Source organism: Macaca nemestrina, chromosome 10 (genome assembly GCF_043159975.1).
Source record: "Macaca nemestrina isolate mMacNem1 chromosome 10, mMacNem.hap1, whole genome shotgun sequence".
Taxonomy (NCBI): Eukaryota; Metazoa; Chordata; class Mammalia; order Primates; family Cercopithecidae; genus Macaca; species Macaca nemestrina.
Genome location: NC_092134.1, coordinates 32,055,336 through 32,076,872, shown reverse-complemented (window position 1 = coordinate 32,076,872; position 21,537 = coordinate 32,055,336). Strand labels below are relative to the sequence as shown.

Genomic DNA, 21,537 nt, shown 5'->3' with positions numbered 1-21,537 from the left:
ATCTCATGTACCCCATAAATATATATACCTACTATGTACCCACAAAAATTTTTTTAAAAATTAAATGAGGCCGGGCGCGGTGGCTCAAGCCTGTAATCCCAGCACTTTGGGAGGCCGAGGCGGGCGGATCACAAGGTCAGGAGATCGAGACCACAGTGAAACCCCATCTCTACTAAAAATACAAAAAATTAGCCGGGCGCGGTGGCGGGTGCCTGTAGTCCCAGCTACTCAGGAGGCTGAGGCAGGAGAATGGCGGGAACCCGGGAGGCGGAGCTTGCAGTGAGCCGAGATCGCGCCACTGCACTCCAGCCTGGGCAACAGCGTGAGACTCCGTCTCAAAAAAAAAAAAAAAAAAAAAAATTAAATGAAAAAAGGTACAGCATTTTAACCCTTCCTTGGAACCTAAGATATGCATCTGAAAGGGGAGTTTTTACTGTATATAATTCTGTCTAAATGCCTTAGTAACGTGATGAATGGTACAGTGTTTTTTCCTCCCTATTTGCAGAATATTAATCCTTGCTATGTTTTCCAGAAAAACCCTGTATTAGGATGAGTAAAGTTAGCTGCTATAATACACAAACATCACAACCTGGTGTTTGATAGAGCCCAGTCAGATGTTCCTGGTTGGCAGATGGTTTTCCTTATGATTATTCATATGGGTGGATGAGTTCCTTCCATCTTGTGGCTGCATCCCCTTCTGGATCTTCAGCATTCTCTCTATTCATTCAGCTAAAGTATAAAGGGAGCACAGGGAAGATATACCTACTTCTTAAATCTTTGTCCAAAAATGACATATATCACTTCTTACTTTCCATCAGCCTAAACTTGGTTTGTGGACGCATCTGAGATAAAGGCTGCAAAAATATAATTGAACTATGATGAGGAGGCTAAGAAATCATTTTGGTAAATATATAGCAGCCTGCCACAAATTTATTTTAAATTGATAATAATTATTCTATTTAAGAAAATACCATAAAACCCTAGAAGAAAACGTAGGCAATACCATTCAGGACATAGGCATGGGCAAAGACTTCATGACTAAAACACCAAAAGCAATGGCAACAAAAGTCAAAATTGACAAGTGGGATCTAATTAAACTAAAGAGCTTCTGCATAGCAAAAGAAACTACCATCAGAGTGAACAGGCAGCCTACAGAATGGGAGAAAATTTTTGCAATCTACCCAACTGACAAAAGGCTAATATCATATCCAGAATCTACAAAGAACTTAAACAAATTTAGAAGAAGAAGAAAAAAAAACCCCATCAAAAAGTGGGTAAAGGATACAAAAAGACACTCTCAAAATAAGACATTTATGCAGCCAAGAGACACATGAAAAAATCCTCATCAATCACTGGCCAGCAGAGGAATGCAAATCAAAACCACAATGAGATACCATCTCACAACAGTTAGAATGGCGATCATTAAAAAGTCAGGAAACAACAGATGCTGGAGAGTATGTGGAGAAAAAGGAAAGCTTTTACACTGTTCAACCGTTGTGGAAGATAGTGTGGTGATTCCTCAAGGATCTAGAACTAGAAATACCATTTGACCCAGCAATCCCATTACTGGGTATATACCCAAAAGATTATAAATCATGCTACTATAAAGACACATGTACACGTATGTTTATTGTGGCACCATTCACAATAGCAAAGACTTGGAACCAACCCAAATGTCCATCAATGATAGACTGGATTAAGAAAATGTGGCACATATACACCATGGAATACTATGCAGCCATAAAAAAGGATGAATTCATGTCCTTTACAGCTGGAAACCATCATTCTCAGCAAACTATCACAAGGACAGAAAACCAAACACTGCATGTTCTCACTCATAGGTGGGAATTGAACAATGAGAACACTTGAACACAGGGCAGGGAACATCACACACCAGGGCCTGTCGTGGGGTGAGGGGCAGGGGGAGGGATAGCATTAGGAGAAATACCTAATGTAAATGACGAGTTAATGAGTGCAGCAAACCAACATGGCACATGTATACCTATGTAACAAACCTGCACGTTGTGCACATGTACCCTAGAACTTAAAGTATAATTTTAAAAAAAGAAGAAAATAATAGGGTGTGGCCTGAAGAACATTCAGTCCTGTCCCTTTTGTGTCCGTGATGGGCTTCATGAGACACCCTTCTCAACGGTCTGTGATTCTGATCCAAGAGTGTCCCAGTATCTGAACACTAACCTACCTGAACACTACCCCTGATCCTACCTTTGCTTAGAGAGTGGAATCCTCAGATTTTCCTATTATGTCCACTAACGTTGTAAGAAAATTGCTATTTGGGACTGGCATTAACACCTCAGGTGAACTTTATTCGTGAGTAGGTTTTTATTTTTATTTTTATTTTTGAGTAGGTAGGTACATGGTGAAGGTGAAGGTAGAAAATGGAGTGGAAGAAGCATGTGAAACTCTGTCTTGTAAATACAATTAATCGAGTGTTGGATGTTGTGGCTTGAGAGTGTCCTTTTCTAAGATCTGTGAGGGAAATGGTAGACAGGTTGCTTCACCTTCATGCCTTCAATGCAGTGTCTCAGTGACCCGGTGACTTCGTCTCCGTTAAGGTAAAGTGCCTGTGTTCGTTAAGATAAGGTTAGATCACTGTAGCCCAAAGGCCTAACATCATTCAGTGGCGTTAAAAAACACAGAAATTAATTTCTATCGTATATAAAAGCATGAAGTGAGCATTCCAGGCTGGCAGACAACTCCACTCTACATGATCACTCAGGGACTCATGTTCCTACAAAAGAGCTGTTTTCCCATATCCCCAGACCTTGTCGTCACTTTCACAGTCTCACTGGGTCACCTCGGTTCTACCCATCCAGAAGGGGAAAGTGGATATGGAAAAAGCATCCCGCGATGTTTTAAGAAGTCAACAGGCAAGTACTACACATCATATCACCTGTGCTCATATTTCACTGCTAAGAACTATCCTTTGGTCACATCTAATGCAAGGGTATCTGGGAAATACAATATACATAGGCAACCATATTCTCAGCAACAATCATTTTATTGTGGAGGAAAGAAAGAAAGAATCTTAGAGGACAGTCGGTAGTCTCTGCCGCAGGGTCCATACAACCAAATAATGGGAGTGATAGAACAGAATCACGCTTTCATTGCAAGACAAAAGAGAAGCATAAGAAGTTTCAAACTTTGATATTATTATTAAGTTATTTAATGGGCCCTGATATGTAAGGCATTCAGAAAATATAGCTGCATATTCTTCAAATTCATATCTTAATTTCTTATAAGCATATGAAAATACTTAGAAAATTTAGAATAGTTTTCCACATTTGCTTTCATTCTCAGGACAGCATTTCATTTATGCATTTACTGAGCCTCTGTGTGTGCCAGTTGCTGTGCTAGACTCTGAAGGTATAAAGACAACTAAGATACAGCTCTGTTCTCAAGAAGTCCACAAACTAGTCAGAGATATGATCCAGGTTTGGGTTTGTATTGGTTTTGTTTTTACAGTGCTGAATGGTGTGATTAGTGCTGACCTAGAGTTGTGTGCACAACTCAGCATGGGTGCACAGGGATGATTCAGGGGGAGTAGTTACGGAACACATGGGGCTAAACCTGAAAGTGAGGGTGGGAGTTGACCAGGTGGACCCAAATAGGAAAAAACATTACTAGCTAAGGAAATGGTGTGGGCAAAACTGAAAAAGTATAAAACAGCTCATGTGTGAAAGTGTTAGTGAGTTAGCCTGGAGTCTGAGGTGCAAGTCAGGGCAGAGCAAGTTGGGCTTATGAGCTTTGCATCCTGAGCCGCTAACAGATTTTATTCTACAGGCAATGTGGCTCCACTGATTCCCAGGACACCTGGTTGGATCTGGATTTAGAGAAATCATTAGCAACATAAAATGATAGATTGGAATCTAAGGAGTTCAAAATGCCAGCAGTAAGGCTAAGCGTGCTGATGCTTTAGCTAAGGAAATTCTTGCAGAAAGAGTTCCATGTACCAAAAGAAAAATAAAACCTTGACAAAACTCTTAGGAATTTCGTCTTTTGAGAATAAAGCCATAAAAGAAATACACTTTTTAATCAAACTTATGGTGCCAGGTGGTGTAAGAGAAATATATATGTGTGTATATATATACACATACACACACACACACATATATATTTATATAAAACATAAAGATAGATATATATACATAACAAAAATATGTATAGCATAAACCAGCTTTGAAGGAGACAAGAAAGTGTGAACTCATGACATAAGACACTGTATAACTAGGCACCCTGAAAGTGCAGGGGCTCCCAAGGCTGTGAGTATTCAGAGGAGGGAGTTTAAACTATGGCGTAATGAGGGATTGGAACTTTGCCTTGAAAAGAGACAACGTGTCTTGGTTTGGTTACGTTTCATAGGTACAGATAGAAGCAGATTCTTCTTCCTCAGATGAATGGGCATTTCACACAAAAAACACCGACAAGGGAATGACAGTTGCACAAGCAGCTAATTTCTTCTTCTCTTCCTCTTGAGTACTATAATGGAGGAAGGGAGAGGATTACTAGCCAAAGAAGGGAATATTATAGTGTGAATATTTATGTCCCCCCAAATTCATATGTTGAAATCCTATTCTTTAAGGTGAAGGTGTTAGTAAGGGGGGCCTCTGGAAAGTGATTAGGGCATGAGACAAAGCCCTCATGGTTGGATTATTGTACTTATAAAAGAGACCCCAGAGAGCTGGCTACGTCTCCCACTGTATAAGGGCACAGCTGGCGGGTACCATCTATGAGCCAGAAAGCGACCCTCACCAGACACCAAATCTGCTGGTGCCTTGATCTTGGATTTCCCAGTCTCCAGACCAGTGAGAAATAAATTTCTATTGTTTATAAGCTACCCAGTTTATGGTATTTTGTTACAGCAGCCTGAACAGACCAACACAGGGAATTAATGGTTAGAATCTCTGTGTCCTCCAGGCAGGATTCAGCAGGAATCCTGAGGAAGGGTGATGGACTAATTGTGACAGCCACTGGCTCATCTTAGAAGTCACTTCCCTCAGATGAGAACCATAGAGGGTTGATAGGGCTTAGTGAGAGCAGCAGCTGCCAGTAAGACAGACTGGATGTGAATCCTGTGGCCTGAGGCTGTCCCAGAATGGTCCCTCATCAAGTGTCTTTGTGCCCATGGGGGTACCTTCCTGAATTTTTATGGAAAATAGCCACATATTCAGGAGCTGGGCCACTTGTCTCTTCAAGGACAGGGAGACTCTAGAGACCAAGGAGGGAAAGTCTTTATAAAGTGGCATTTACTTGAGGGGCTAGAGGACCTGATAGAGGAAAGACCCCGGGGACTCTGTGCAAAGACAGTTTGGTGAGGGACAGGGCAAGCGTGCAGAAAAGAGTTAATACAGCAGGCCTGCTTTAGAAAGGCCTGCTTGCAAGGGTGGCCATTGGCTGGTATCTGGGAACTTGGCTTTCAAGACAGTTTCCGCCACCCTGACTGCTAAGAATAACACGTGATGCATAAACTACATGTGCAAACAATACAATTTATGCTTTCTTCCTAGAACTCTGGAATTTTAGTACGTGCTAGGCAGCTGGTGCCTATGTGACCAGCCCCCAATAAAAACCCCGGGCACTGAGTTTCTAACCAGCTTCCCTGTCAAACTGCATTTCACATGTGTTGTCACAGCTCGTTGCGGAGGAATTAAGTACATCCTGTGTGACTTCACTGGGAGACGACTCTTGGAAGCTTGTCCTGTTTCCTCTCTACTTTGCTCCAGGCACCTTTTCCCTTTGCAGATTTTGCTTTATAGTGTTTCATTGTAATAAATCTTAGCCATCAGTACAACTGTATTCTGTGTCCTGTGAATCTTCCTAGTAAATCAAACCTGGGGATGGCTTTGGGGATCCCTGAGACAGCCAGACTCACTGGAAGGACTCCAGTCGAAAATAGCTGCTCAGCATTGACACAAATAAACACATATATTTGTTTTAATTTCTATCTTCCAGAATAAGACATTTGATTATTTTAGGTGTATCTTCCTTAATAACTGTAACTACTCAGAATCTTTCAGATTTTAGAAAGGTACTGAATATACCATATATTATTAAATGTCCCAGGAGGCCTGGGGAGTACATACTAATGTACTCAAATACATTAGTATGGCTGCTTTTAATACATGAAAAGTCTCACTAAGGGTAATAAATAGAGGTTATATGTAGCCTCACATCAGTCCAGGTCAGGGCTTGCCACCAGATGAGTTTGTGCCAAACTCAGGGGGAAAAGCACTTAAAATTTTTAGAGCATTTTGAATTTTCGCATTGCAGATAAGGGATTGTGGACCTATATTACCCTCCTTCTTTTGCTTATCCAGAAATTAAGGCTTTGAAAAGTTAATTGATTTGCCAACAGTAGCACAGCTTGTATCTGATCTGGATTTCAAATTTAGGACTGTCTAGGCTGCATGCCCAAGAACTCTTATCCATCACTCTATGCTGTCTTTCTAGCTACTTATTTTAAGAATATGTCTTCAGTGTCTGAATGCTACTAAAGAGGAGGTAATGTGTGAACAAGGGAGAATAGAAAAGAAGAAAGTAATTATATTTTTTGACATGGCCATGTACATACTTACTTTCCGTCATGAAATGGATTCCTAATATCTAATTTATTTTTACCTTCTGTAAGTCTAACTGCATGACAAAGCCCATAAGAGAAATATCCACCCATTCTCTCTCCTAGGGTATGTCTGTTATATCCTTATAGTCATTCTCAGAGTAAATGTGAGTGAGGGAGTGTGTGTGTGTCTGTATGTGTGTGTGTGTATGTGCCCCTGCATTTGCATTGTGCCTTCCAAGGCAGCAGGAGTGTGTCTTGTGTCTTATTTTCTCTCTCTCTCACTTTTATTGCATGATGCTCAATAATTCATTTAAGTTGATATGCTTTTATGGAATTGAGTAGAATATTACCTTGGCTGAATGAAGATAACTCCCAGATTTCTCTGCATGGGGAGGCCAGCCACCTCCCACTTACTGGAGAAAGTTCTTAATAGACTTACCCACTTTTATCCTCACTGTGGCAACAAAGAGATGGTTTGGAGAAAAGAGAAACAACAGGACTCCTTCCAATAAAACAGGAAAATATATTTTACATAGGTATTTGCCGTGAGGAGGATTTGAAGGGACAGGAAATCACTACCAATTACATGTGAACTGTCAAGTTTCATTTTGACTTTTCTGCTCCTACTTGCCTCTCACTTTAAAAAATAAGGGCTTGCTTACCCATGTTTAGGCAATAGAAAAAATAAAATAAAATAAAAATGAATCCTTATCAATTAGATAGATGTCAGTAATCCAGTTTGCTGAATCCTGACATCCCAGAATGTAAGAATTTGTCATTCTAATAAGTCTGTTCTGGCTGAACTTGTAAATCAGCTTAATTTAATTCTAAGTGAAATCTCTCATTTTTCATTATGTTTGACACAAGCTTAGTGATTCTCAGAAAGTAGTCCTTGTGAAATGAAGTTTAGCTGGAAATTCTGATATTCGAGGATGCTTACACTGACAACTGTCATTCTTGGCAATGGCTTCATTATTCAGTGACACAGTTAAGAGCCTTGTTTTACTTTTATTCAAAAATGTCTTTGTCTTTCTCTGCTTGTTCCAGCAACAGTTTTCTTGGAGTTTTGGAAAAGACGGCGAGCAGTAATTGCTTATGACTGGGATTTGATAGACTGGGAAGAAGAGGAGGTTTGTATCATTTACCTCAGAATGTTTTAAAAAGCAAATCACCCAGAACCACACGACACCCCCCGAATCGTCACTCTCTGTTCTGTGACGGAAGTTAGGTGTGCTCATAAAGCATTTTCAATTGCCTTTTCAGAAAATGTCAAGCAGTAGAAAAAGGGACTGACAATTTTTTTAAATTTTTGATTCCTTAGTGGAATGAAATCCCTTGATTAAGTGAAGAATTCCACTTGTAGGTAGAGGCACCAGAAGAATTGGTGGTGTCGTTGTTTTTGTTTTTGTTTTCTTAAAAATCATCCTTTTTTCTTTAACTTCAGCAGAAAAAGAGCATTCATTTGACATCTCCAGGTACATGGAAGCAATCCTTCCGAGAGAATTACCCCAAGGCAATGCGTCTGTGAGCGGCACCCAGGACAGTGCCCCCGTGTGCACAGGCTCTGAAGCATGATACCAAGTGTTCAGTGCCGAGGAGAATCTACTCTGAAGCGGCCACCTTAGGAGACGTGGCTAAATGGACGGCCAGCTCTAGACAAAACTGCCAAGGAGGGCCAGACTCAGTCCCATCACTCTCCCTTAGCGTCTTCTAGGCAGTCCATCATGCTCCTCCTGACCTGTCTGGTTCTGATACTCTCTTCTTGCCCCCATTCCTGTTGGAAGTCTCAAGTACCCACACGGGGCGTGGTCACCACGGTCCCCTCTTGGATCCTGCTTCCCTTGACAGTTGGTCCAGGTCTCAGCCCTGCTCTCCTCCCTCTCGTTCATTATCTCTTACCCCTCCTGAGTCTCATTTCCTCAGAGCCTTGCTGTGTCAGTAAATCAGATAAACTACTCATATATGTGTAATGTGATCATGGCTATTAATGTGTTTTGCTTGAAGGGAACACGTGTATATTTTCATGTGTCAAAAGGAATCTTTCAGAAATATGAATGATGTGAATTTTAGCCCTGTGGTAGGCTTGGTGGGGGAAGTAATTTTGAGAGATATTTTTGTTGTTGTTTGTTTTCTTCAAACTCTGCCTCCTGAATGGCTGCCTGTCCCCCTTCTCCCATGAACATGTTTGGGTAGTTTTTTGGTTTGGTTTGGTTTGGTTTTGAATGTATTTAAGGTGTGCAACAGGAGGTTTTGATACATGATACTGGGATTTTCAGCAATCCTTGTTCTCCTGATAAGGCTTTCTCTCATGTTTTTATAAATATTCTCCAGGCCAGGTGCGGTGACTCACGCCTGTAATCCCAGCACTTTGGGAGGCCAAGGTGGGGGTACCACTTCAGGCCAGGAGGAGGATTTGAGGATAGCTTATAGATGGCCATCTTCTCCCTGTGTCTTTAGGCCAGGAGTTCGAGACCAGCCTGGCCAATATGGTGAAACCCCATCGCTACTAAAACCACAAAAATTAGCTGGGTGTGGTGGCACACACCTGTGATCCCAGCTACTTGGGAGGTTGAGGCACAAGAATTGCTTGAACCCAGCAGGTGGAGATTGCAGTGAGCCAAGATTGCACCACTGCACTCCAGCCTGAGTGACAGAGTGAGACCCTGTCTCGAATAAATAAATATATGTGTGTGTGTGTATATATATATATTCTAGGTTTGAAGAAGCTTCCCAGGCTATGACACCTATTGGTAGCAGCAGGGCTGCATTCAGAGCTTCCTCTTATGTGGTACCATTCTACTGTTTCTGGTTACATGTGTTCATGGGAACAGTTCCCAGTGGGATGGAAAATGTTTTTTCCTGGAAATCACCTTGGGCAGTTTACTTCACCTTTGGACTTTAAAAATCTCTAATGAAAAGAAGTGGGACTAAATTTTCCCCTTCTATCTGTAAAGTGTGGCCCTATTTGAGTAACTTTGACCAAACCAGTCTACAATCATTGTTGGCATTTGTGGTGGGCCCCTGATGTGGGCACCCTTCTGGGGAACGTATGTATCCCTTATAAGTCTGGAGCCTTCTGTCCTCCCAGCCCCTGATAAAAAGTGCGGAGTGCTGAATTGTCCTCTCACTCTGCATACCTTTGTACAGGAGCCTACATACATAGCCGTTCCCAGCTTGGGATTCCTTGTGGAAATGCCTCACTTCTAGCCCATGGTTTCCACCTTATTGTGCAGAAAAACCCAGACTCGCTGCAGACCTTCTGGGGCAACCTTGCACGTTAGTTTGTCAGGGCTGCCATAACAAAGTACCACAGACTGGGTGGCTTCAACAATAGAAACTTACATGCTCACAGTTCCGTAGGCTAGAAGTCCAAGCCAAGGTGTCAACAGGGTTGGTTCTTTCTGAGAACCATCAGGGAAGGATCTGTTCTAGGCCTCTCTTCTTGGCTTATAGATGGCTATCTTCTCCCTGTGTCTTCACATCGTCTTCCCCCTGGGTGTCTCTGTGTCCAAATTTCCTCTTCTTATAAAGACACCAGTCATATTGGAGTAGGGTCCATCCTAATGACCTCATTTGAACTTAATTATCTCTATAAAAAAAACCTGTTTCCACATATGGTCACATTCAGTACTGGGGGTTAGGACTTCAGCAGATGAATTTGGGGGAAGCAGGACACAATTTGGCCTATAACACCCAGTGATATGGTTTGGCTGTGTCCCAACCCAAATCTCATCTTTAGTTGTAGCTCCCATAATCCCCATGTGTTGCGGGATGGACTTGGTGGGAGGTAATTGAATCATAGGGGTGGGTTTTCCCTGTGCTGTTCTCATGATAGTAAATAAGTCTCATGAGATCTGATGGTTTTATAAGGGGGACATCCCCTGCACATGCTCCCTCTTGCCTGCCACCATGTAAGATGTGTCTTTGCTCCTCCTTCGCCTTTCACCATGACTGTGAGGCCTCCCCAGCCATGTGGAACTGTGAGTCCATTAACCCTCTTTTTCTTTATAACTTACCGAGTCTTGGATATTTCTTCATAGCAGTATGAAAATGGACAGAAACATCCAGGAACACAGCCATGATTGACCTCAGTTCTTGGATGACTAGCTCAAGGGCTCTTAATGACACTTATGGCCTATTAAATTGGAAATTTCCCAAAGAAGCAGAAAATTCTGGGTCTGCTATGTTTATCTCCTCAAGTGTAACTGCCTAAAATGAGTGAAAGTCAGAGCCTGCTCCTAATGTATCTCCTGCTGATCTTACCCGTGACCTGCCCCTGAGGGAAGTCCAGCCTTAGGCTAATTCAGTGGCAGGAGCCAGGCTGAGCCATGTGAAGGCTACCCTTCACGCTACATGGGCAGGCGGCTACCAAACTGGGCTCACTCGCTGTGACCTCTCTTCTGTCAGCTTGTTCCTTGCTTTCTGTCAGTACCTTCATCCGAATCTTGACCATTTCTGCCTGGATTAACTCAATCTCTGTTTCAGCAGGGTTTCTGCTCATTTACCATCCTCTCCCGAAACTCTCAAACATAATGCATGCTTAATTAACGGGAACCACATCAGTGTCCCCTCTTGCTGATTGCCTTTTCCTAATCCCATAATTGCTTTTTAGTCAGAAGCTTTTCACATTCGGGAGGCTCAGCTAAATGAATAAAATCTCAGTTTGATTTACAATTGGAGGAACCTTGATTTCAACTGGTTTTGAAAGGTGCTTACGTTGTTTTCAATTAAGAATTAAGAATATACCTAAAGTCTATTGGTTAAAGATGAATGACTCCTATAGGAACTTATTAAAAAGTAGATTCACCATGTTTTTAGTGAACTAAATCTAAAAATGCAAAAAACAAAATTGCAGGAGAAAACTAAGAATTATATTGTCATTATAACTTACAAAATGGATTTTGAACATTTTCCTGTAGAGAAGGCTTCTTTGTCCTGGTGTTTCTTATCACTCTCTGGTAATAAAAGTAAAAGCTTATTAGTTGTTCCAAACTATTAGGACAAGACAGCTTGTCCCTTTTAAAATACCATTCTCAGGGTTTTTTTTCTTCAAGCATAGTTTTATAAGATAACAGATAAATGTAACTGTTAGCCCAAATTTCTTTGCTTTTGATGATAGTAAATCTTGATCTTCACCCTAGATTTTCTTCAAGTGGCCAATTTTCAAACATTTAAGCCTGGGCACCCAAGTCGACTTCATTGGTTGACTAATTAGTATGGCAGCTGTTGACTCTGTTTTATGGTGGGGTAAAATGATATTTCTTTTCTTACCATGTTTGCATCTCTTTAGTGCATTAAAATGTGTCTGCTTGTCCTTTAGGAAGAAATACGACCCCAGTTTGAAGCCAAGTATTCCAAGAAAGAGCGGATGAATCCAATTTCTGGAAAGCCAGAACCTTATCAAGCATTTACAGATAAATGCAGCAGACTTATCGTTTCTGCATCTGGAATATTTTTTATGGTTTGAAACTTTAAAAAAATTTTGTTTCATAAAGTACAAACCTATAGCATAATAGCAGTAATCATACTGGGTATTTGCATAGTTCTACAAAATATTTTTGCACTTTGTTATTTATTCCTCACAGTAACTTTGTTTGGTGGTCAGGGATGGTGTTGCTATCCCCATATTGCAGATGGAACAACTGAGACTCCAACAGGTTATGGGACTTGCCCAAAGTCAGCCAGTAAGTAGCTAAGAGCCGAGACCCTCTAATCTGATGTTCTTTCCTCTTGCCATATTCTAATATGTGATGCTGAAAGAAGTCAAAAATGTGAGACAGGATCTACAGCAGTGTTTTTCAAACTTTTCACCATGCTCATACAGTAAGAAATATATTCTCTGTCATAACCCTGAATATGCCAAGCAAATAGATGTATAAAACAGTGTAAGTAAAACAGTGCTCACCTTTATAATATGCATAAGCTCTGATTTTGTTTTATTATAGTATATTTTTAGTGACAGATTAGTCTCCTAAAATTAATTTCCTGACTCACTAATGATCATGTCAGTTTGAAAAACAGACCTGAATTTCTAGCTTTTCCTAAAAATCTGTCTTAGTAATGAAGTTTAACACTGTTAATTTAACTTTAACACTTAATTACTGAACAAAACATATGCAGATGTTTCTAAAATGTCATTTTAGAAAAATAAAGGACTATTAGGATCCTCCTTTCCTTTTTTCAAATGATGAGTATGTAAATATATGCCTAGACCATTAGAGTAGGAAGGACAAGACTATAGCAAATCCAGACAGTCTACTCCCTTTTGCCAGTGAAGAAACTGGGGAGATGAAGGGCTGGGCAGCTTACCCAGACTCTTTGGCTCAGGCCAAGAATCAAATCCATGCCTGTCTACAGATACTGCTTTTAAGCATTTGTGTCACGCTTTGCCTTCTATGTACATATTCATATTTATTGTATTGTTTCTTACAAAGACTCATAGACATAGATTAAGCTTTCCTGTTCTATGAATGGGGAATCTGGAACACAGGAGGCTGGAGCTATGGAGAGGACAAACTTGCCCAAGGTCACACTGCTGGGTGAGAGCTCAGCTAAGGCTCTGATCTGTCCTCTGACTTTGAATCCAGCCAGCTGTCCATCCTACCTTATTGGCATCCTTGTCTGAATTTCAGCATAGCTTTTACCTGTCTCCTGATCAATAGCACTACAATTAAGATCTGGACAGGTTTTTGTTTATTTTATTGTTATTTTGGCCAGTCTGAGCTAGGACGTGTTCTTGAGCTTTTAGAACATATTTCCCTTAAAAGTAAGCAGAAAATAAATTTTATGCAAAACAGGAATACTTTTGTGAAGAAAGGAATCTCCAGATCAGCAGAGGCCTTCCTGAGACCTGGCTTCAAAGTCTAGCCTTTGATAATTAAGTGGGTTAAGATCTCTAAGACATGTTAATATTAGATGAATCACCTAATGAAAGTCGCAAAACTTTTTGGAGTCTCAGATTTGCATTAAAGTCGGCCCTATGTGTTCTGTGGGTTCCGCATTTATGAATTCAACCGACCACAGATGGAAATTGTTTTTAAAAAAGGTTGGTTGTAGCTGTACTGAACATGTCACTTATTTCCTAAACAATACAGTATAACTATTTACATAACATTTACATTGTATCAGGTATTATAAGTAATCTAGAGATGATTTAAAGTATATGGGAGGTTGTGTACAGGTTATATGCAAATACTACACTATTTTATAGAAGGAACTTAAGCATCTGTGGATTTTGGTATCATGGTGTTGGGGGGTGGTCCTGGGCCAATCCCTCATGAGGATACTGAGGGACAACTGCATGTCATAGAGAAAGAAGATATGCTGTATTGTTCTCAAATGCCATGAAATCTTCAGGGAAACATGCTTCAGTCTGTGTGAATATCAGATTAACAAGATATGTACCTATCACATGGTTCACTCAACAGCAAATAACTGAGCACTTACTATGCACTTGTAATTATGCTAAGGTGTTGTAGAAACCATGTGAGCAAAACAAACTCCTTCCCTGTCCTCATGGAGCTTACTTTCTAGAAGGGAAGACTAAGAATAGTCAAACTGATTGTTAGAAATTGTAAGTAGTGTCCTGAAAAAAGATGTACCCATATGGTATGGGTACCATATGACAACACTAACAACAAATAGGCTGGGAGTCATGAAGAGCTTTTATTATGAAGTGGTGTTTGAGCTGAGAAGTGAGGAAGGATGAGTAGGTGTTAACTAGGCCGTGTGTGTGTGTGTGTGTGTGTGTGTGTGTGTGTGTGTGTGTGCGGCAAGAGATTGGGATAGTCTTGACGATTAAGGGTGCTTAACCCGTGTGATGTAATGAGAGAAGCTGTGGGGACCCCAGAGGAAGGAAGAATGGTGCCCAAAGGGGCTAGAGAGGGTCTTGCAGGCTGCATAAAGGTTTTGCTTTTATCCTAGAATAATAGGAAACCAATAAACAATTTTAAACCAAAAAGTGACATGATAGGATTTCCATATGAATATTTGTCCATCTGCTCAGTGTATATTCTGCCTTAAAAAGTGTTACCCCATAGCTTACACAGATTCTCAACTTTCAAGCAATGCAGTTCTTTTATTTTAATAAGAAAGAAAATAGAAAAATACAAGAGAAAGTACTAACCACAATGAAAAGTGTACATTTGATTGTGGTCTCTTGAGCAGTACTGCCATGGCGTTACTTCCTTTTCCTATCAGAGGATGTTCCAAGAATGTGAATCCTCTTCCTGTAACATTCCACCAAGGGGTTCACTGGGTGTCTTGTCTTCCTGCCAGATCTGCGTGGTGATTGCTGCTGTGTTCGGGATCGTCATTTACCGGGTGGTGACTGTCAGCACTTTCGCTGCCTTTAAGTGGGCGTTAATCAGGAATAACTCTCAGGTTGCAACCACAGGGACTGCTGTGTGCATCAACTTTTGTATCATTATGTTGCTGAACGTGGTAAGTGAGCTGCAGTGGCTAACCAAATGGATCAAAATGTGTGGGCTGCAAGTGGTAGTTTTTTTCTGTTGCTAAAGGGGATCTGGCCTCAGAGAGGTGGGCCATTCATAGCACTGATGTCCTGGCAGCAAAGTGCCTGGCATGAAGATGCACTTGGGTCTGGGTGCTTAAACGTCTTGATTCAAATCTAGACTCCAGGATTTTCTGCAGTATAAGATTGGGCAAAGCACATAACCTCTCTGAACGTTAGTTCCCTTATTTATCCAATAAGATAATATTGTATACTCCTTAAGTAAATTTAGACAAAGAATTTAGAACACTCAGAACCTGTGACACAGCTTTGCAATGTTGGTTCCCGTTTCTTTTTGATTATCAGTGATAGGAAGATACACAGTATCCAAAGCATTCCTGGCTAGGTACAGGGGCTCATGCATATAATACCAGCATTTTGGGAGGCTGAGGTCACAGGATCGTTTGAGCCCAGGAGTTCAAGACCAGCCTGGGTAACATAGTGGGACCTTGTCTCTACAAAAAAAAAAAAAAAAAAATTAATTAGCTGGCCATGGTGGTGCGCCCCTGTAGTCCCAGCTGCTTTGTGGGACTGAGGTGGGAAGATCACTTGGTTCAGGAAAGTGAAGGCTTCAGTGAGCAGTGACAGGGCCACTGCACTCAGCCTGGGTGACACAGGGAGACCCTGTCTCAAAAAAACACAAAAACAAACAAAAACCAAAGCATTCCTTGATATAACCCTGCAAGGAAACCCTCAAGCTGGTACATATTGCTTTTGTGGATTTCCAGGCTTTTTCAGATAGCATATTTCAGCCCAGATTTCTTTCCTGAATCCCCAAACTCACATGTTAAACTGCCTACTTGACCATCTCGACCTAACACTTGCAAACCCAACTCCCCATCTTCCCTCCAGAATCAGCTCCTCCCACAGCCTTCCTAATTGTACTTGCTCAGATTAAAAGTCTTGGCATTCTCCCGGACTCCTCTATTTCTCTGGCTGTCCAAATGTATCCAAAATTTGATCCCTTTCTGCACATCCCAAAGTCCCACCCTGGTCCAAGTCTGCAGTGTCTCTTACCAAGATTATTGCAGCAGATTCCTAACTGGTCTCCCAGCTTCCACATTGCTCCCTTCAATCTAGGCTCAACATGGAAGCCAGAGAGAGCTTCTTACATGTAAGTCAGTTCACATGGCTCCTGTGTTCACAAGGTGTAATGGCTTTCCTCTCTCTCACAGTAAAAGCCTGCAAAGACACATCTACACAGTGGCCTCACAGGCTTTCGCTCATCTGGCCTGTGTAACATCTCTGACCTCATCTTTTCCCTTACTCACCCTGATTCACCTCCTCCAGCCGCACAGGTCCTTTTGATGCTCTCACCCCAGGACTTTTTTATTTGCTGTTCTCTCTGCCTGGAGCCTTTTCCTCCCACAGGGTCTGCATCGCTTAGTCCCTCACCTCCTTCCAGTCTTTGTTCAAATGTCACTTCTCTAGTAAATGCTTCCCTGGTCACTCTGTTTTAAATTGCAGCCCACTCCTGCTATCTGACAATTTCCCATCTGCTTGCCTGCGTTTTCTCTATAGTGTTTATCACCATCTAATATGCTATATATTTTACCTATTTATTTTGTTTATTATCTGCCATTTCTTTTGGAATGTAGGCCCATAAGGGCAGAACCTTTTCTTTATTTTTGTTTGTTTGTTTGTTTTTCACTGTTGTTATTCCCTAGGGTCTGGAACAGGGCCTGGCACATAGTAGATGCTCTGTAAATTGTTGTTGCTATTTTTTGTAGAACAAAAGTAGTGTCTGACATGGTCAGCCGCTGAGGTCAACCTATACATAAAAATATGGCCAGGCACTGTGGCTCATGCCTGTAATCCCAGCACCACATCTCTACCAAAAAGTTTTTTTTTTAATTAGCCAGGTGGCACATCTGTAGTCTCAGCTACTTGGGAGGCTGAGATGGGAGGATCACTTGAGCCTAGGAGTTCACGACTGCAGTGAGTCATGATTGCACCACTGAACCCTAGCCTGGGTAACAGAGCAAGGACCTGTGAAAAATAAAAAAATTTTAAAAGCTGACCTTAAAAGTTTGTAGTGTAAATAAGTCAAACATTGTACATAGAGTGCCAAGGACAGTTGTTAGGCATGGAGTAGATGTTCAATTAATTATAGTTCCCCTATCCTTATTTATACTGCATCTTAAATCTGGGCCATAAAGCTGAAATGCTTACATCATTGGAAAAAGATTTTCCAAAGGCCAACTAATTTAATACTGTTATCCATACAGGTTTATCTATTTAGCTTGTCATTTCTAGTTCTTTAAACAATCCTGAGTTCCATAACCAATTAAACTTGAGTGATTCCTAAGAGAATTCAACCTACCCAATAACAAATAATTAAATTTATGATTCCTTGGTTAACTAGTAATCAATGAGCTAATTAAATGCAGGTAGTTCATTATTAGTATTAAAATACATAAAACATCTTTATTGACCGGGCGCAGTGGCTCACGCCTATAATCCCAGCACTTTGGGAGGCCGAGGCGGGTGGATCACGAGGTCAGGAGATCAAGACCATCCTGGCTACCACCGTGAAACCCCGTCTCTACTAAAAATACAAAAAATTAGCGGGTGTGGTGGCGGGCGCTTGTAGTCCCAGCACTTCGGGAGGCTGAGGCAGGAGAATGGCATGAACCCGGGAGGCGGAGCTTGCAGTGAGCGGAGATCATGCCACTGCACTCCAGCCTGGGTGACAGAGTGACTCCATCTCAAAAAAAAAAAATATATATATACACACACACACACACATATATATACACACACACACATATATATACACACACACATACACACATGTGTATTTATATATATAAAAAAATAAAATAAATTTTTATTATTTTAGGAAAAAGTTTCAAGACTCAGAAGTAATAAAAAAAGGGCAATTACTGGTCATTTTGACATGATGTTTGTGTGACAGCTTAGCAAGTGGAGATTGAAAGTATATGGTTAGCACTCCCTGTACCTCTCCCTTTCGACCCCCCACCAGGACGTGGTCTCAGTATTAATTGTGGAATACATATTGTAGGTGGAGAAGGATTCCCAGTGAAATTAAGCAAACAGCCATAGGTGAGATGTTCTGCATCCGGTTAGGCTGCAGTGAATTAATGCCTACTGTATTCTTATCATCTCTTTCCTCCAATGTCTTAAAATTTAATTTATACATCTTCTTAAGAAATAAATGCGTATGTACAGGAAGCGAATCTGTAAATATACACTTGCCCATATGTTTCGAGCAGGTGCCAGTGTTGTCAGAGTAAAACACTTCATTTAACTAGAAATCATTGATCCAGCAATCTCTACTTCAAGACACAGCCAAGATAAGAGGAAGTAAACAAATTCAAAATGAAGACGGGAGCATAGGGAGTGGCCAAATTACGTAGCTACTGGTGTTACAAAGCACCTGCTATATGCTGGGAGCTAGGCTGCGAGACATTTTACATCTTTTCTCTCCCAGAGTGTTTCAGACTAGCCAACATGGATGAGGTAGAGTTCACACTCTAAAGCTAACACATATTATTCTTAGGGACCCTTGCGATTTTTCGTTTATTTTAGATACAACATGAACATCTTTGGTACTCTGATTTTCAGCCAACGTCAAACTAGAATAACATAAAGTTGCTAACACAAGAATACTGATGAGAACAGGGAATGACAAGCCATAGCAAAGAGAAGGAAAGAAAAGAAAAAGTGTACATAAGAACTCTTAAAGCAGCATCAGCCAGGACCTCTCTGTGCAGGGGCCGGTTACCTTTCCCTCCTCAGCTATCTCTGATGACATCTCATCCCCGCACACACACTTACCCTCCTGTCCTATGCCCTGAAGTTTCGCGGGTTCCATTATGAGGGCAACCAAATGTGTAATATAGTTTGAATGATTTCATCAGAATATCTTAAAAAATTTTTTAAGTCCTTTCTATGAGCATAATGGATGACAGATTAATGGTTGTAATATATCTTTGACCAGTTCAGAAGTAAACTCTCCAGTGGCTTCTGAAATTACTCAATGCAAGATATTATCATGATCCAATGTAGACTTTTTACAGCTGTCTATTGTTTTCAACTACTTCAAATATAGACCATACTTTTCTTCCAAAGATAATCATTATTTAGACATTAATTATTAATACTTTTTATTAACTAAATATAAAAACCTTGAGAGCTAAAGACTGATTTGTAAATAATATAATTATTATAAATCACACATCCCATTTCTGACTTTTTGCTAGATTCATCCAGCGCTAACTAAAAAAACAGATCTTTATCAGATGCCAAGTTTCTAATGGATTTGATGATATGTGTTTACTTTTATACAGTATGTACTTTAAAAATAAAATTTATATTATTTTACAAAAGTCATCTAAGTCCTAATGAAATATTATGCCTCTTAATGGCTGGTTAAGGGGCACTTAGTAGTTTACATTTTATTCCATGTCTTGAAAAATAAATATTTCAAAGATAGAGTGAATAGAAGTGAATAGGATGGAATTTCTTGTTTTGATCATATTACCTCAATTCTGTTCTGCTTCACTCATGACCAAAAAACATCCCAATATGGTGGTTGCAAGCCAAATAGGCCAACAAAGGCTATATCCCAGGAATAGACTAAAAAGTTATTATCATCCTTTTTATCCAACCATGCCAATATGAATCAGATATTTAATTATACTGTAAACAGTGAAAAACACACCTCATCTTCCAAAAAAAAGTAAACCAGAAAATATAGCTTGCATCAGAGCAAGTCCACATATATTGATCAGACTGATAAGATAAAAGTAAAAGTACACATAGCTTCCCTTTGGACAGATCTATAAGATCAGAAAGCTTTCTGCCGGTTACAGATATTCACAATCAGAATTTGCAGCATCTAGTTTAGAAACTTAGATTTTCTGCTGCTCTTAGCAGAACAAACTTCCCGTGGTTTATCTCTCAACCATCTAATGAGACATCAGACATTTTTCCAGAAACCACTTATGTGGAGCTCTCTGAGCGGCCTTGAGTCCCTCTGTGTGTGTACCCTTCCCTCCTGTGTCCTGTCCAAAGTCTCACAGTCCATATCCATATATATATATCTCTCTCCTTCAACATATATATGTAGTAGTCACAGATGCCATGGATCCCTACTGTGTCCCCGTATGCTTTACCTTCTTTTTCACAAGGTTAATATTACTCATATGTTGACTCTTCTGTTGTTCCTTTTTTAAAAATTCCAATGTTTTCAGTGTTCACACCCATGTAACAAAGGCATATCCTCAGCTCCAAGGGCCTTTTAGACATGTGTGCAAAGTGAGGTACTGTGACAAATAGACATCATCGTGAAAGATACAAAAGATAAACCAGTTAATCAAGAATTGTGTTTTTGAGAAAGGTTGTCTCATCAGTCAAATTAACTTTCCCTGATAATTACATAATCAAATAATTGGAATGTTACAGTGCCTTCGTAATACATTGTAATATTAAAATATATTTGATTAGAACATCTGTTCTTATCTGTTGTTTATGAGGATATTATTTTTATGATTAAATGGGTATGACTAACCTATGCCACAAGGTTTCTTATGGAAAATGACACCAATCTCCATTACCATTGGACTCCAAGAGTCTGAGATTTCTAGACACAAGATTTGGTCCTATGGCCATCTTAATATATCCTAATATAGCAAACCATAGTTGTTGCTGAAAGTTTGGAGGCATACGTACAGATTATGTTGTTTATTTCTGTAATTAGCAGAAATCTCAGATAAGAGAATTCAAAAATTAAGCAGGACAGGAAGGTCAGTGAATTCAGTACCCTTCCTGCCCACATATAAAGAAAAGGATGGTCTGAAGAAGAGGTAAGGAACTTGCCCAAGTCCTGTAGCTTGCTGGATGGTCAAGCTGTCATTCCAGCCTGGGCGATTTTAACCAGTGTGTTTGCACTACTTTATATGTGTTCTTAATCTTCATATCGTTCCAGTCTATTAAACTACTTTTCCTTTTCATTTTCACTTATTGTCTTTTGTTTTAGAAACAGCACTTGATCTTTCAATTATACCCACTCTGGGTAATCTCCTAGAGCTGGATTTACCCTAGACTATACTCTCTGCTCCTCAGTGCACACGCGCACACACAAACACACATACACACATGCATACACATACCCCACCCTCAGAACCATCTATTGACCAGATGGCTGGGTGAGTTAAGGATGTGTGAGTTAAGGAGGCATCTGGTCCACCAGTGGAAACGTGGAGTACCATAAGCTCTGGGAATTTCCAGTAATGTTTAATCACTTCAGTGTTTTTGAATGCTATAACCTAGAGTTTACAGCAGTCCATAAAGAATAGGATTGCAGAATCTTACTGTCAGAAGTGGGCTTAGAGATTTTACATTCAAGTTGCAGAAGCTCAGCAATATTATGACTGCCCAGCATTGCCTAGAAAGCTGGTAATGAATAGCAGCTAGCCTT

At 40.4% G+C, this 21,537-nt stretch overlaps 1 protein-coding gene across 8 annotated transcripts in view; it reads left to right on the top strand.

The window, feature by feature from the left end:
- Positions 1 to 21,537, top strand: part of LOC105493844 (anoctamin 4) — a 380,690-nt gene that overhangs the window by 324,491 nt on the left and 34,662 nt on the right. For all 8 annotated transcript variants that reach the window (XM_011761778.2, XM_071071254.1, XM_011761784.3 and 5 more), the window contains 3 exons: positions 7,628 to 7,710; positions 11,901 to 12,041; positions 14,858 to 15,022. In XM_011761778.2, the coding sequence (XP_011760080.2) occupies positions 7,628 to 7,710; positions 11,901 to 12,041; positions 14,858 to 15,022 (389 nt within the window). The remainder of the gene's footprint in view (positions 1 to 7,627; positions 7,711 to 11,900; positions 12,042 to 14,857; positions 15,023 to 21,537) is intronic.